At 52.7% G+C, this 13915-nt stretch overlaps 1 protein-coding gene across 3 annotated transcripts; it reads left to right on the plus strand.

Annotated features, from left to right (window-relative positions):
- The first annotated feature begins 294 nt into the window (after positions 1-294).
- Positions 295-13298, plus strand: HPCAL4 (hippocalcin like 4). Of its 3 annotated transcripts, none has more exons than XM_054560820.1 (5): positions 295-541; positions 6890-7111; positions 7265-7434; positions 7752-7967; positions 9213-13298. In XM_054560820.1, the coding sequence occupies exons 3-5, from the start codon at positions 7273-7275 to the stop codon at positions 9408-9410; spliced, it is 576 nt and encodes a 191-aa protein (XP_054416795.1). In that variant the 5' UTR covers positions 295-541; positions 6890-7111; positions 7265-7272; the 3' UTR covers positions 9411-13298.
- The last annotated feature ends 617 nt before the right edge of the window (positions 13299-13915 follow it).

A 13915-nucleotide genomic window follows, 5' to 3' on the forward strand; every position in this document is an offset into this window, starting at 1 on the left:
GGGGGGGGGTCTCATCTTGTGACTCATCCCCCTCTTCCGCCCCCACCCATTCTGGGGCCCAGGAAAGGAAGCTTAGAGATTCGGCTGTGGTTCTCCCGTTTCCATAGCAACGGTGAGGTTGTTTTTGAGAATCCACTTCCATCGTCGACCCTTTTCACCCCAGACTTGTAAGCTGGGGGCTGAGCCTCAGGGCAGGGGTGCAGATGGGGGTGCAGCCCTCCCGCTTCCCGGCGTCTCCGGGAAGGTCAGCGCGGGCAGGCGGGGCGCGCTCCTGCGGCCGGGCCTCGCTGGCCACTCGGTCCCCACCTGAAACCCCGCCTGCCACTCCGCTCCAGAGGAGCCAATAGCCTTGCAACCTGCCCGGGATGGGGCGGGGCTTATGCAAATAGTGTCGCCTTCGGGAGGCACATAGTGATACAAGAGCTGGAAGGCGGCTCCGGCGCGGACCTCGGAGAGCACAGCTGCCGGCCCGCGAGCCAGCCTCGGTCCCCGCGGCCCGCCGAGGCTCGGAGCCATCCAGCGACCCGGCGAGCGGCCTCAGGTAATGCGAGTGGGACCGGGTTCTCAAGGCAACAAACCCACCGGGCGGAGGCCCTGGCCCCCTCCCCCTCCACTCACCCTTCCCATCCTCATGTCCTGCCCTGATTCACCTCCCTGACCCGTGGTTCCGCCTTAGGCGGCAGCAACTGAAGAGCTCACCCCTGGGCAGGAGACCCCCCACCTCAGTCCAGGCCCATGGGTGCAGAGAAGGAGGCAGAGCTGCCTACTTATCCCCAGCTCAGGTGAGAACAACCATTGCTCTGGCCCCCAACATACACGCGCGCACACACACATACACACACAGATGCACACACACACATCTGGGGGTGTGGTGGCGCTGGTGCTAGCTGGAGGCGCTGGTCACCGTCCCTCCTGTTTGGATGTGGGTTGTCTGCCCAGCCCCATGGCAAACTCCCACCTCCACAGATAGCCCCTAGCCACTTCTCATCAGGGAGCCCCTGCCCCCAAAGACAGCCTCCCCCTCCACAGAGCGCTCCCTCCTCATTGTCCCCAGACACTGTCCCCACTTCCCACCCCTCAAGCTGACAGAGCCCACAGCATACCTGAGGGGGGGACAATCCCCCTTCCCCAGTTTTTCTCCTCAAAGACAGTCTCGACAGCCCTCCCCAGTGGCCCCCAGTGCTAGGCAGAGGCCCCATATTTAGCATCTCTCATCCTGGCGGGAGGATGAACCAAAGACACCACCCCCAGCAGACCACCCATACCCTGTCAGTCCAGTTGCTGCCAAGGCCCCAACCTCCATACCTCCTCCCTCCCCCATCACAGCCAGGCACCAAGTCCTCTCATTCTGCCTGTCAAATGTCTTTCTAATTTGTATGACTATTTGCTCCCTCTCTCCCACCTTCCTGCTGCTCCGTGGGGACCCTGCCAAAGTGCCATGTGGGCTGTATTGCTCTTGGCCCTAAAGTGAACTGTACCTGGAGGGCAGATGAGCTGGGTTCAAATCTTGCACAGCCAAAGTTTGACTTTGGCCAAGTCGCTCCCCTCTCTGATCCTTCATGAAAACGGGGAGAGGTATAAGAGAGAGGGTAGACTGGGTGAGATGAACTTAAACAGCCTTCTGGCACTAAGACACTCTGGTTCTGTGGCTGATTATGGAAAAACAGGATCCTGAACCAAGAGGACATTAAAGAGAGGAGGCCTGAGGGGGGCGGGGTTGGTTTAGAACTCACTGAAGACACATTCCTTCTTACCCAGGCCTAGGTACAGGCTACCTCCTCCCACACACTCTCTAGGCCCCTTCTATTAGGAGTCCCTCCTAGACCACCAGCCCATCCTGACATGGACAGCTCCAAATTGTAGGTGGCCAGCAGGGCTTACTCTTTGTTTGTCATCCCCTGCCTCTCATTAAGAAGGGGAGGGAAAAGACCTGGTTGCTGCTGCTACTGTTGCTGCTTGGGGAAGAGCAAAGGGAGGAGAGGAAAGAGAGAAAATCTCCTGACCAGGGAGCTATTGTCACCATGGCAACCGCCTCAGCACCAGCTCCTCTGAAGCTGGGTGAGGGTGTGGGATTATTGCCTCCTTCAGTCCCTCCCATTCAAAGCCTCAGCCACCCTCCATTCAAAGCCCACAGCCCTTAGCCCTCTTGAAGAAACCTCTGGGCACACTGGGACAATGGTTTTGTGTATGGGGCAGTCCCAGCTCCTTCATAGCTGGAGGACAGCCCTCAAGAGGTAAGCAGAGGAGCCTGCCCATGTTCAGCAGGGCCACAGCTCCAGCAGAGCATGTCCCCAGCTGGGTTCTGGCCTTCACTTTGCTGCTGATGGGCTATAGTTGACCTGGGGTGAACCCTTCCTTTCCCTAGGTCTGGGTTCCATTGTCTCTGAAGTGGGCGTGATAGCAGGAGAACACAGATAAACAAAACAGCCTGACATAGATCCAGGGAGGAAGAAGGGGGTTCTGCTCCTCTTACATAATCCACCAAGAGACATTCATTGAACATCACTGTGTCTTAGGCATTGCCACTACGTGTCCACAGGGCAGTTCTGTGCAGGCACAGAAGGCAGGGTGGGAATCAGGGTAGGGGAGCTATAAGAGAGAAAAACGCCTGCTCTTATGGGTCCCAGACCCAGTGAGGACTAAGCACTCACTGGGAGAAGTGAGTGCATAGGGAAAAGCACTTTTATTTTCCCTATGGGAAAAATAAACTTTTCTCACCCTTCAACCTGCTCAAAAGTGGACTGAGGCATATTGGAGGGGATCAACTCCTTGCCATTGAGCAAAAATGTCAGGAGGATTTTTTTTTTCTGACTCAGGCAGGGGTTTAATGCAAAGACCTGTCTCAAATCAGACTGCATCCTGGAATTCTACAGCACCAGGTGAGGGTCAGAGAGCTCTGAAGTCTACATGCCTGTGGGGGACTGACTCATGCCCAAAGTGCTGAGCCTGGGCTGCTGACTCTCCACTGTCCAGACTGGAAAAGGCTGATCATAAGGAAGCAGGCTTCAACCAGGCCCTGAAGACTGATTATAGTCCAGGAGAGAAGAAAGGATATTAGGGGAGAGGAAAATAGCTTAGCAAAGAGGTGAGGCGTGTCTGGCTGTGAGAAGGCTGTCTTGAGAGGAGTATGCGGTGGTGAGGTGAGCAATGAGAGCTGAGGCGAGATAGGTGGGCACTTTGAGACCAGATTCTAGAGGATTCTGGAGTTTCAGGGGGCCCATGCGCATGGCTACTTCTAGCCTATATTGTACCTTTCAGGGGGAAAAAGCCATTCCCTCCTAACAGAGGAATCAGAAGAAAGGCACTTCCTGCCAGGCAGGGGAGCCCCATGGGCATGAGCATAGCTTGATTTCAGCCCCCTCGGCTGTGTCCCTGGCTATGGACATAATGAAGGTACCAAGAGCATTTCAAAATAAGAGACAACAGGACTTGATGGCAAGTTAGACCTAGGGCAAAGGGAAGGGAAAAAATGAAGGTAACTAAGATTGTGTTCCCCACACCCCGGGGATGAGGGAGAGAAGGAAGGGGCAACAGAGACAGCCTGACCATCTCTGGTTGGGAGCGAGTCTGGCTGTAGACTTGCTGGCTCAGAGGTGCTGGTGGACACCCCTAGGGGTGGCTATCTCCTGGGTGTCAGAGATTGTGGCCCCAGATGGTTCCACTGCGGCCAAAAGGGAGATCAGAGCTCTGATTTTCCCAGAGGGCAGATGTGGGTGGAGAAGGTCTGTGCTGAACAAGAGTAGCCATGATTTGGAGACGGTGGCCCAGGCAGGTAGCACGGATTCAGCTTGAGTGCTCATCTGGGATCTCCCACTGATCTACTGTGTAACCCTGAGCCAGTTTTCTCCTGTCTCTCAATTTCCATTTTCACTGAAATAAGGGGATGATCTTAAAGGGCACTGCCAGTTTTGACCTTCTTTTCTTAATTTTTTATTTACTTATTTATTTATTTTTTGAGACAGGGTCTTGCTGTGTTGCCCAGGCTCCAGTGCAGTGGCTCGATCATGGCTCACTGCAGCCTCAACCTCCTGGGCTCAAGTGATCCTCTCACCTCAGCCTCTGAGCAGCTGGGACTACAGGCACATGCTACCATGTCTGGCTAATTTTTAAATTTTATGTAGAAACAGGGTCTCATTATCTTGCCCAGGCTCAGCTTTGGCCTTCTGATGATCTAGAGGGAATGAGGAGAAATAAAGGAAGAGGGCTTAGTCTGGGTCTGAGACCCAATAAAAGCAGGGAACAGGAAGGACCCTAGGAGACAGAGAATTGTGCAGAAGGCAGCACAGAGCAGGGAGGAGAAAAGGGGTATAAGGTGAGAGCCACACAGACACTGTGACACACACAGAGAGACGTGTGCACTCTGACAGATTTGCAGCCTCAGACATTGACATGCTCCCACACACAGACCCAGCCCCTCATGCTGACTCTCAGGCACATCCTACGGAAGACAGCGGGAGAGGCTCTGCCTCCCCCCATCAGAACCTCTGCCTGACTTCTCCAGCTTCCTTGACTATACCCTGAGCCTTGAGAGTCCTTTGGATTTGGGAGAGGGGTGAGGCCTGCCTCCTTTTGCCTATGGGTGTTCCAGAGGCATTCTTGCTCTGGCCTCATTGTAGCCATTTTCCGCCCAGCCTCAGGTCCCTGAAGATAGCATGCTCCCCCTCCCTGGCTTTTCCTGAGGGCATACAATTCCTCATCCTCTGGGAGTGGGGAAGGATGTTGCTACCTGCACTGCTCCTTGGTCTTCCTTATGGCCCAGTGGAGGAATCTGAGGCCCAGAGAGGATCTGTAACTAGCCTGAGGTCAGCCCAGCAAAGGGGAGTGGGAAGGAATGGACCAACCTCAGATTCGCTGTTTAGTGTTTTCCCAGCTGTAAGAATTAGAAGCCCACTGGCAGACATCGGGCTATGGGAGTGGAATTCCTTCTGCCAGCCCAAGGGCTTCCTTTTCCAGCGTATCTTGAGGACAGGCTACCCTGGGGTGGGAGCCTGACCCTCTTCCAAAGAGACTCTAGGCAGGTCAGAGGCACCTCCCAAGCCATGTCCTGGGAAACCCAGACTCTGCAGGGACATTCCTCCCAGGGAGGTCAGAGAGGAGGGTCCACTCTGCCTTCAAGGTCTGGCCACACTTCCTGAGGAGGGCCTGTACCTCTTCAAACACCTCCCCTGGCACAGCCCACTTATGGGCTCACATTCCCACTGGGGAATAACTCTTGATCATTCCCAAACCTGCTTCTCAGCAACAACACTTCTACCCACTGAGGCTCAAATCTGAGCCTCTGCCTCAACTCCTCGGTTCCTCTTACTCCCACATCCAATCAATTGCAAAGTCCTGCCAGTGCCCTTCTTAACGTCTCAGCCCATCCACGTCTCTCCACGACCCTTACTCTGGCAGCATTGTCTCTCACCTGAACTGTGTAGCAGGCCCCTCCCTGCTCTACCTACCTTCCCCCACCAAAGGTCATCTTGCATGCTGTGGCCAAAGGAAAAATTCTTTTTTTTCTTTTTTGAGACATGGCCTTTCTTTATCGCCCAGGCTGTAGTACAGTGGTGCCATTTCAGCTCACTGCAACCCCTGCCTCCCAGGCTCAAGTGATCCTCCCATCTTAGCCTCCCAAGTAGCTGGGACTACAGGCATGCACCACCACACTCAGTGAATTTTTTTTTTTTTTTTTGAGACGGAGTCTCACTCTGTCGCCCAGGCTGGAGTACAGTGGCGCGATCTTGGCTCACCACAAGCTCCGCCTCTGGAGTTGACGCCATTCTCCTGCCTCAGCCTCCCAAGTACCTGGGACTATTGGCGCCCGCCACCACTCCCGGCTAATTTTTTGTGTTTTTAGTAGAGACGGGGTTTCACTGTGTTAGCCAGGATGGTCTTGATCTCCTGACCTCGTGATCCGCCTGCCTCAGCCTCCCAAGGTGCTGGGATTATAGGCGTGAGCCACTGCGCCCAGCCAATTTTTTTTTTTTTTTTTTTTTTTTTTTTTTTTTTTTTTGAGGTGGAGGCTTACTCTGCCACCCAGGTTGGAGTGCAGCGGCCCGATCTCGGCTCACTGCATGCTCCACCTCCCGGGTTCACGCCATTCTCCTGCCTCAGCCTCCGGAGTACCTGGGACTACAGGCGCCTGCCACCATGCCTGGCTAATTTTTTTGTATTTTTAGTAGAGACAGGGTTTCACTGTGTTAGCCAGGATGGTCTCGATCTCCTGACTTCGTGATCCACCCACCTTGGCCTCCCAAAGTGCTGGGATTACAGGCGTGAGCCACCGTGCCTGGCCGCGCCTGGCCAAATTTTTAAATTTTTTGTAGAGACTAGGTCTCACTGTATTGCCTAGGCTGGTCTCAAACTCCTGGCCTCAAGCTGTCCTCTCATCTCAGCCTCCCAAAGTACTGGGATTATATGCATGAAATACGGTGCCCGGCCTGGAAAAATTCTAAAACACATACCTTTTCTTGGGTCCCCAGTGACTCATTCAAGACTGGGTATATTACAAGCATTCTGTAAATATTGTGGAATGAATGCAATCTTCCCAGCCCTTGTTTTAAAAAATCCCAGGAGCGTCTGTTCCCTCCAAATTTCTTGGCATGGGTTGGAGGCCCTTTGTAACCAACCATCTGCCTCTTTGACCCAGTTACAAGTTATTGAAGGTTGGCTCATGTCTGCTTCATCTCCATCACTGGCACAGGGCCTAGCACACAGTCAGTCTCAATAAATTCTCAGGGAATTAATGGATTAACGAGAAGCCAAATGTCAGTAGAAGATTTCCATTTGTACAGAGGAAAGAGGGAGAGAAGCTCCCTGCTGGGGTGGCCCAAGAAAGCCTTGAGGAAGAAATTGCGAGACAGGGCCAGGGGGATACACAAGAAACCTCCCTTGGGTCCCTTCTCAGGACAGAAGCCTGTCAAGGAGGGTGGGGGCTGACTTCAGAAAGCCCTAAATGGCAAGGAGAGGAGTCAAGGCCTTAGTCTGTGGGCACTGGAGCCACGGAAGGTGTGAGCAGGAGGAGAGAAGATGAAGACTGTGGAGTGCTGCACGGTCAGTGAGGAGGAGAGCTGAGACCTGGAAGGCGGGAGACCCCCGGGGCCAGGAGAAGAAACCTACCTGAATGCAGGTGTTGTGAGGGGAGAGGAGGCCCCATTATGGGGGAGTGACATGAGGGGAAGGAACCTGCAGCCCCACCCTGTGTGTGGCAGGGGAGGGGGCAGCTGTGGCTGAGGCAGGGCCTTTCCCTGGACCCAGTCGGAGGAAGCCCTCTGTCCCACAGGCCCCGCCATGGGGAAGACCAACAGCAAGCTGGCCCCCGAGGTACTGGAGGACCTTGTTCAGAACACTGAGTTCAGCGAGCAGGAGCTGAAGCAGTGGTACAAGGGCTTCCTGAAGGACTGCCCCAGCGGCATCCTCAACCTGGAGGAGTTCCAGCAGCTCTACATCAAGGTGGGCGGCCGGCACCTGGGGTGGGGCAGCCAAGTACCCGGGTTGGGGGAGGCGAGGCACCGGGGGTGAGGGAGGCAGGGCACCCTGGGATGAGCGGAGGCGAGGCACCCGGGGTGGGAGGGGGGTCGAGGCGCCCAGGGTGGGGGGTGAGGTGAGGCACCCGGGGTGGGAGGGGAGGCGAGGCACCCGGGGTGCAGGGGAGGTGAGGCACCCGGGGTGGCAGAGGCGAGGCACCCGGGGTGCAGGGGAGGTTCCCTGAGATGGGGGCGGGCTGGGCGGGGCTGTCGCTGCGCCCCAACCCGCCGCACCCCCCTCAGTTCTTCCCCTACGGCGACGCCTCCAAGTTCGCGCAGCACGCTTTCCGCACCTTCGACAAGAACGGCGACGGCACCATCGACTTCCGGGAGTTCATCTGCGCCCTGTCGGTCACCTCCCGCGGCAGCTTCGAGCAGAAGCTCAACTGGGCCTTTGAGATGTACGACCTGGACGGCGACGGGCGCATCACGCGCCTGGAGATGCTGGAGATTATCGAGGTGCGGGGCCGCGCGGGCGCTGTGGTTCCCGAGGCCAGCCCTTCACCGCTCCCGCCCCTGCCTCCGCGCTGCTCTCGGGCTTCGGGGCCTCCCCGCTGCTCCCCAGCCTGCGATCCCGCCTCCTACCACCCCGCTACAGGCCAGGGCTAAATGCTTTACCCGACACTCGACGGGGGTGGTGGTTACTGTCCCAAACCCCGTTTGGCAGAGGAGGAAACGGCCGCCGGTGGCAGTTCCTGATTCCAATCCAGGGAGTCTGACCTCACAGCTGATGTTTTCAACTCATTCTGTCAACAGGCAGGGATTGAGCGCCTGCCAGTTCCTGCTTTCATGGGGCATTCCTTCTAGTGAGAAATTTTTTCAAAAATAAATGAATGAAGACATGCAGGGTCAGGCCGTAGGTGCTATGAGGAAGATACACTAAGCAAAGAGAGGGGAGAGCGCGTGATGGAGAAGTGACTTTCTATAACGTGGAAGGTTAGCAGCAGCCTAAATGGGGTGAGGCCTTTACTGCTAGATGCCTGGGGGAGAGCGTTTCGTGCTGAGGGGCAATTAAGGCAGGTCGGCCTTTCTCTGCAGAGTTCAAGGAGGGGCCAGGCGGCCCGGTGGTGGGAGAGCCATGAGAGGGAGGGACTGATAGGAAGGTGGTCATACGGGGAGCCAGGAGCCCCATCAGTAAGGTCTCCTAGTTAGGAAACTTCCACGGACTTGGGTTTCTGGCATGTTTCATCCACATAAATATTATTTAGTCTAAATAAAAAATGAGTTGTGGGCTGGGCGTGGTGGCTCACGCCTGTAATCCTAGCACTTTGGGAGGCTAAGGCCAGTGGATTACCTGAGGTCATGAGTTCGAGACCAACCCAGTCAACGTGGTGAAACCCCGTCTCTACTAAAAATACAAAAATTGGCGGGATGTGTTTGTACGTGCCTGTAATCCCAGCTACTCGGGAGGCTGAGACAGGAAAATCACTTGAACCCGGGAGGCAGGGGTTGCAGTGAGCCGAGATCACGCCATTGCACTCCATCCTGGGCAACAAGATCGAAACTCAACAAGATCAACAAGATCTCAAAAAAAAAAAAAAAAAAAAAGAGTTGCTCATTAAGTATCCAGTCTTAATGACCACATACACCTTCCAGTATCCTCACCAACCCCCAGTGTTCTCCCTGACAGATCCCTTTCCTTCACCTGCTGCTTCTCGGGGCCCCTTGTGGGTGTTCACACCTCCCTCCTCCTTCCCTCACCAGGCAATCTACAAGATGGTGGGCACCGTGATCATGATGCGCATGAACCAGGACGGGCTCACGCCCCAGCAGCGTGTGGACAAGATCTTCAAGAAGATGGACCAGGATAAGGACGACCAGATTACATTGGAGGAGTTCAAGGAGGCAGCCAAGAGTGACCCATCCATTGTGTTGCTGCTGCAGTGTGACATGCAGAAGTAGAAGCTGGTGAGGGGCAGGGTCCCTGGCCAGAAGGGGCATGGCCACCTCCCAACCTGATGACCTCTCTGGCTGGCCTCCCAGGAGGAGGGACACTCCAGCCCCCCTCTCTGGCCCACCCAGTCCTCTGCCCAAGGCCTTCCTCCCCTCCATCAAGATCTTTGAGGGACCACCTCACCCTGCAAAACAGACAGGTCCTCCAGTACCCTGTCTTCTAGCCCCACCTCCCACTTGGCACAGAACCAATATACATTGGGCATAGGGGAGTTGGCTTTTGCCCCAGGAGGTGAGGTTAAGGAGTTGGGGGCCTGGGGTTCTGGTTCGGAATTCTCCTGATCCCGGGATTATGCTTTATAGGATGTGGTCCCACAGGCCTGTCACAGGGCCAAATTGGGTCTGTCCATTCCTGAGGCTCCAGATCCCATAAAGGTGGTCTCTTCCCCGTCCCTTCTACTCTACCTGGCCCTTCCAGCCCCAGCCTTTGGAGCGTTCATTCAGTCCTTTCTTCAGCTAATGATTATTGAGCACCTGTTCGGTGCTAAGGATATGGTCATTTACAAGACACATCTTGTGCCCTCTGGAAGCTCATAGGGTTGTGAGGCAAACTTCCAGCCGTCAGGGTCTCAGCTAAGCAGAGGGTGCTGGAAGGCTGGTTAGTCTGGGAGGAGCTATTTCATCTTCCAGCTCAGCTCCACACAAAGCTGCAGAAGGACGAAATGAAAAGCATTTGGAAGTTTAGGAGCCATGCAAGTGAGAGTTTCAAGAAAAATTAAATTTATATAATACTTATTTTTTAGTACCCTTTAAAGGAGCTACAGTCATTTTATTATTTCAGGAGGTTAAAATATACTCTATATTACTTGGTTTCTTATAAAATGATTAAGTGAATAGAGAAAATATTAATTTTCAACGGGAAAAAACCTGAGAAAAAAGGGAGAAAAGACCATGAAATTTACCAGATAACACTTTTTAAAACTAAGTCCTGAGCTGCCACTCTCAGCAGTTTTTGCTGCTTCAGCTCTTCCTTTTTATTACCTTTTTCAATTCAACAAGCAACTTTCTGTTACATACTTACTCGGGTTGGGTGCTGACTTCAGAGACATGAAAAAACAAGGTTTGCAAAGAGCGAAACCAGTGTATATTCCGTATCTTGGTAGTTCGTTTCTGGATTTGGTTTAGTTTCAGAACTGGACTTGTTCCTTCACTGCCACAGAATCAGAAAGAGCTAGAAGAAAAGGCTCACCTGGCCACTGTTTAGGCACCCAGACATAATTTATGGACCAAATGCCTAAAAATGTGCCAGGCATGCTCTGTTCGAAAGGCTTTTTCTAACCCCAAATCTTAGATCTGCCAGGTAGTTCATCATCTTCCAAGTGTGCTGGTTCTGCTTTCCAATGCCTGCTTCCCAATTTTGGATCCATGAGCTATATAGGTGCATGCTTTGACTGCCAGAAAAATTAATCTTGCTTCTTCATCAGGTCTTTCTCTTGACTTTCTCCTGTACTTGTGATCAGAAATTAGCTTTGACATGCAGTGACAGTTGATTTCCTCTTGAACTGCCGGTGAAAACAGTCTAGTACACAGGTGCTGTCAGCCCCAGGTGGGAGTAGGAAATGATTGCTGAGCCCGGGGCAGGGGAATTGCATCTGCAGGAAAGAGATGCAGCATGCTCCTCACTCCTGAGTGCCCATCTGTCCTGCTTCTCTGCAGGTGAAAACTCTGGGGGATGCTGATCAATAGAGCTTGGTCCCAAGCTCTACTGGGCCCTTGGAGGTAGCAAGGCCACTGGGTTGCCACCCTTTTGCTATCCTCTTGCTCATGACTAGCCATACGGTGAGGCTGGGGAGTTCACATCCTCAGGCAGGAACTAGCAGTTGTTTATCCAGCAATGCCTCAAGGATGTTGCATTGCTCTCAGGAGCTGGCTATTAGGTGTGTCTTGTGTGGTCAGTCAGCATCACAGACACATAGATGCTCACCAGCCTGGCTTAGCTGGGACTTAAATCTTCTGGTGAAAAGCTTTTCACTAAGTGAGGTTCCTTCCCTGCAAACGTTGAATCTAGCCTAATTCGCAACCACACAGAATTTCATAGCTTTCAAAGGCTTGCCATGTGCCCCATCTCATTCTATACTCACATCCCATGGAGGTGAGGATTTTCATTTCTTTTCTCTAGACTTGGAAGCTGAGATTCAGAGAAGAAGCGTCCCTTGTGCAAGATCACATAGTCAGGAGGTGACACAGGGCTAAGACTTGAACCCAAGGCTCTAAGAGGATTTCTTTTTTTCAGTCTCTTCCCTGTCCATTTCTGTGACTGAGCTGTGCAGAGGTTGACAGCAGGGCAAGCTACATTGATATTCATCCTTTATAGGCTTCCTGCTAAAAAGTTTCTGAGATTGTGGTCTTCCAAAAAAAATAGGAGCTTGGTTGAAGTCCCCACATTTTCAAGCACTCTGTGTTCTGCTTCTGGCAGCTGTACTAACAGCTCAGTGCTGTCCTGGGAGGCCTCTGACTCAGAACCCTCGAAGGATCCTGCATTGTCTTTACCCACCATCATCTTCACTAAGAGAATTGTTTTTGTTTTTTCCAAGCTTGTGGGCAAGTCCTACCCATGAAGGCATATTTGATTACTCCAGGCTTCTGGACACACATACCCATGGGTGATTTTTGCTGGTCAGGCCCAATATTCTCAGACAGCCCAGCAGTGTGAACACACAATGCCAGGCCAGGAACTGGGACCATCATCTCGCTGATGGAAGGAACCACAGGTGGGCCAGGACTTGCTCCCACATACTCCTGGGTGTCCCGGGGACTGTGTGCTCAGGAGCACAGTGGTAGAGCACTGGCCCTGCCTTGAGAAGAGACACAGGTCTCCCGTCCCTGCACCAGCTGAGAGAGACTTGCCACAAAGCACAAGGCTAGCAGAGATTTATGTATGACTTGCACAGACACAAAAATATACAGACAATCAAAACATTGATATATTCAAACTCTCCTTTTAAATTCCAATCTTCTTGCAACAACTCTGTGAATTGCAAGGTCCCAGAATCTACCTTCTGACATACTCTACCCTCGTTCATCCTTTTGGGCTAATTGATGAGCATCTTATTTCTTATCTCTAAAAATTATCAGCAAAGGCTACTTCAGATGGCCACTTTAGTCCTTTCAGTTGTAGTCAGGATTATTTAACTTACCTTTATATCAAAAGTTAAGAAAAAGTTAGTTCATAAGTAAAGGCACTAAATCCTTTCCTGACAATGACAGAGTCTCTAGAGGTAGAAATTTGCCTTGCTGCAGAGAGAGAAGGAATGGTGTGGGATGGGGGAAAGAAAAGAAAGAGAAGAAGAGAAGAAGCTGGGGTCTCCAGGCAGGGTAGTAAGCTGACACTGTAAATATTTTTTACACAAAACTGTATTGAGACAACAAATATTTCCTGAAGATCCACCCTGGGTGAGGCTTTGAGCTGACTTTAGAGATCGCTGTGGGGTCAAGAATTTCTTACATGTTTTATTCATCATTCTTGAAAAAAGAAATAATTCAAACCTTGGAATTAAAAAGTCTCAGAAAAATATGGGATTTTCTTTCTGGAATTTTCGAGGTTTTCTTTTTACCTTTGCCAGAGTGTGGGGGCAGGACTGGGCCTGCCAGGGTGTATAGCCCTTCCTGCTTGGTGGAGGCCAGTCAGGCCCAGGGCCTTCTAAGCAGCAGTAGAGAGGAGGCTTGGGGAAGGGTGGTCTGGGTAGCAGGGGAAGGAGGCCAGTTCCAGTGTAGCCCCCTATCCCCTCCAGATGTGCTGCTTCTGGCTGTGCACTCAGTGACTGCCCTCACTGCTCAACCTTGTGCTGTGTGGTGTGTTTCTTTCCCCACTGACAGTGAATAAAAGGTGCAACTGTGCTGAGGGCTCCTGCTCTTCCCTAAGCTGGGACAGGATTGGGGTGGGGAGAAAGGGACAGAAGAGGCCTGGAGAGGCTCACTCAGTGAAGGGCCAAGGTCCTTGTTCTAGCAAGGAATCTGGGAACATGGCATGAGACTCACTTGAGCTAGTTCAAAGAAATGGGGAAGCAGATTATAAGGGACTCTGAAGATGGAAAATCAAGAATGACTGAACCTCAGGCCGGGCGCGGTGGCTCACACCTGTAATCCCAGTACTTTGGGAGGCCAAGGCAGGCAGATCACAAGGTTGAGATCAAGACCATCCTGGCCAACATACTAAAAATACAAAAATCAGCTGGGCATGGTGGTGCACGCCTATAGTCCCAGCTACTCGGGAGGCTGAAGTAGGAAAATCGCTTGAACCCAGGAGGCTGAGGTTGCAGTGAGCAGCGGAGGTTGCAGTGAGCCGAGATCGCACCACTGCACTCCAGCCTGGTGAGAGAGCGAGACTCCATCTCAAAAAAAAAAAAAAAAAAAAAAAAACAGGCTGAACCTGAATAGAGCTGGAACTGGCAACTGGCAACTGGGCCTCTTCCTTATCATCTCTGGGTCTTGCAGGCTCTTGTTCCTTGGGCAGT

Source organism: Pongo abelii, chromosome 1, assembly GCF_028885655.2.
Source record: "Pongo abelii isolate AG06213 chromosome 1, NHGRI_mPonAbe1-v2.0_pri, whole genome shotgun sequence".
Classification (NCBI taxonomy): domain Eukaryota; kingdom Metazoa; phylum Chordata; class Mammalia; order Primates; family Hominidae; genus Pongo; species Pongo abelii.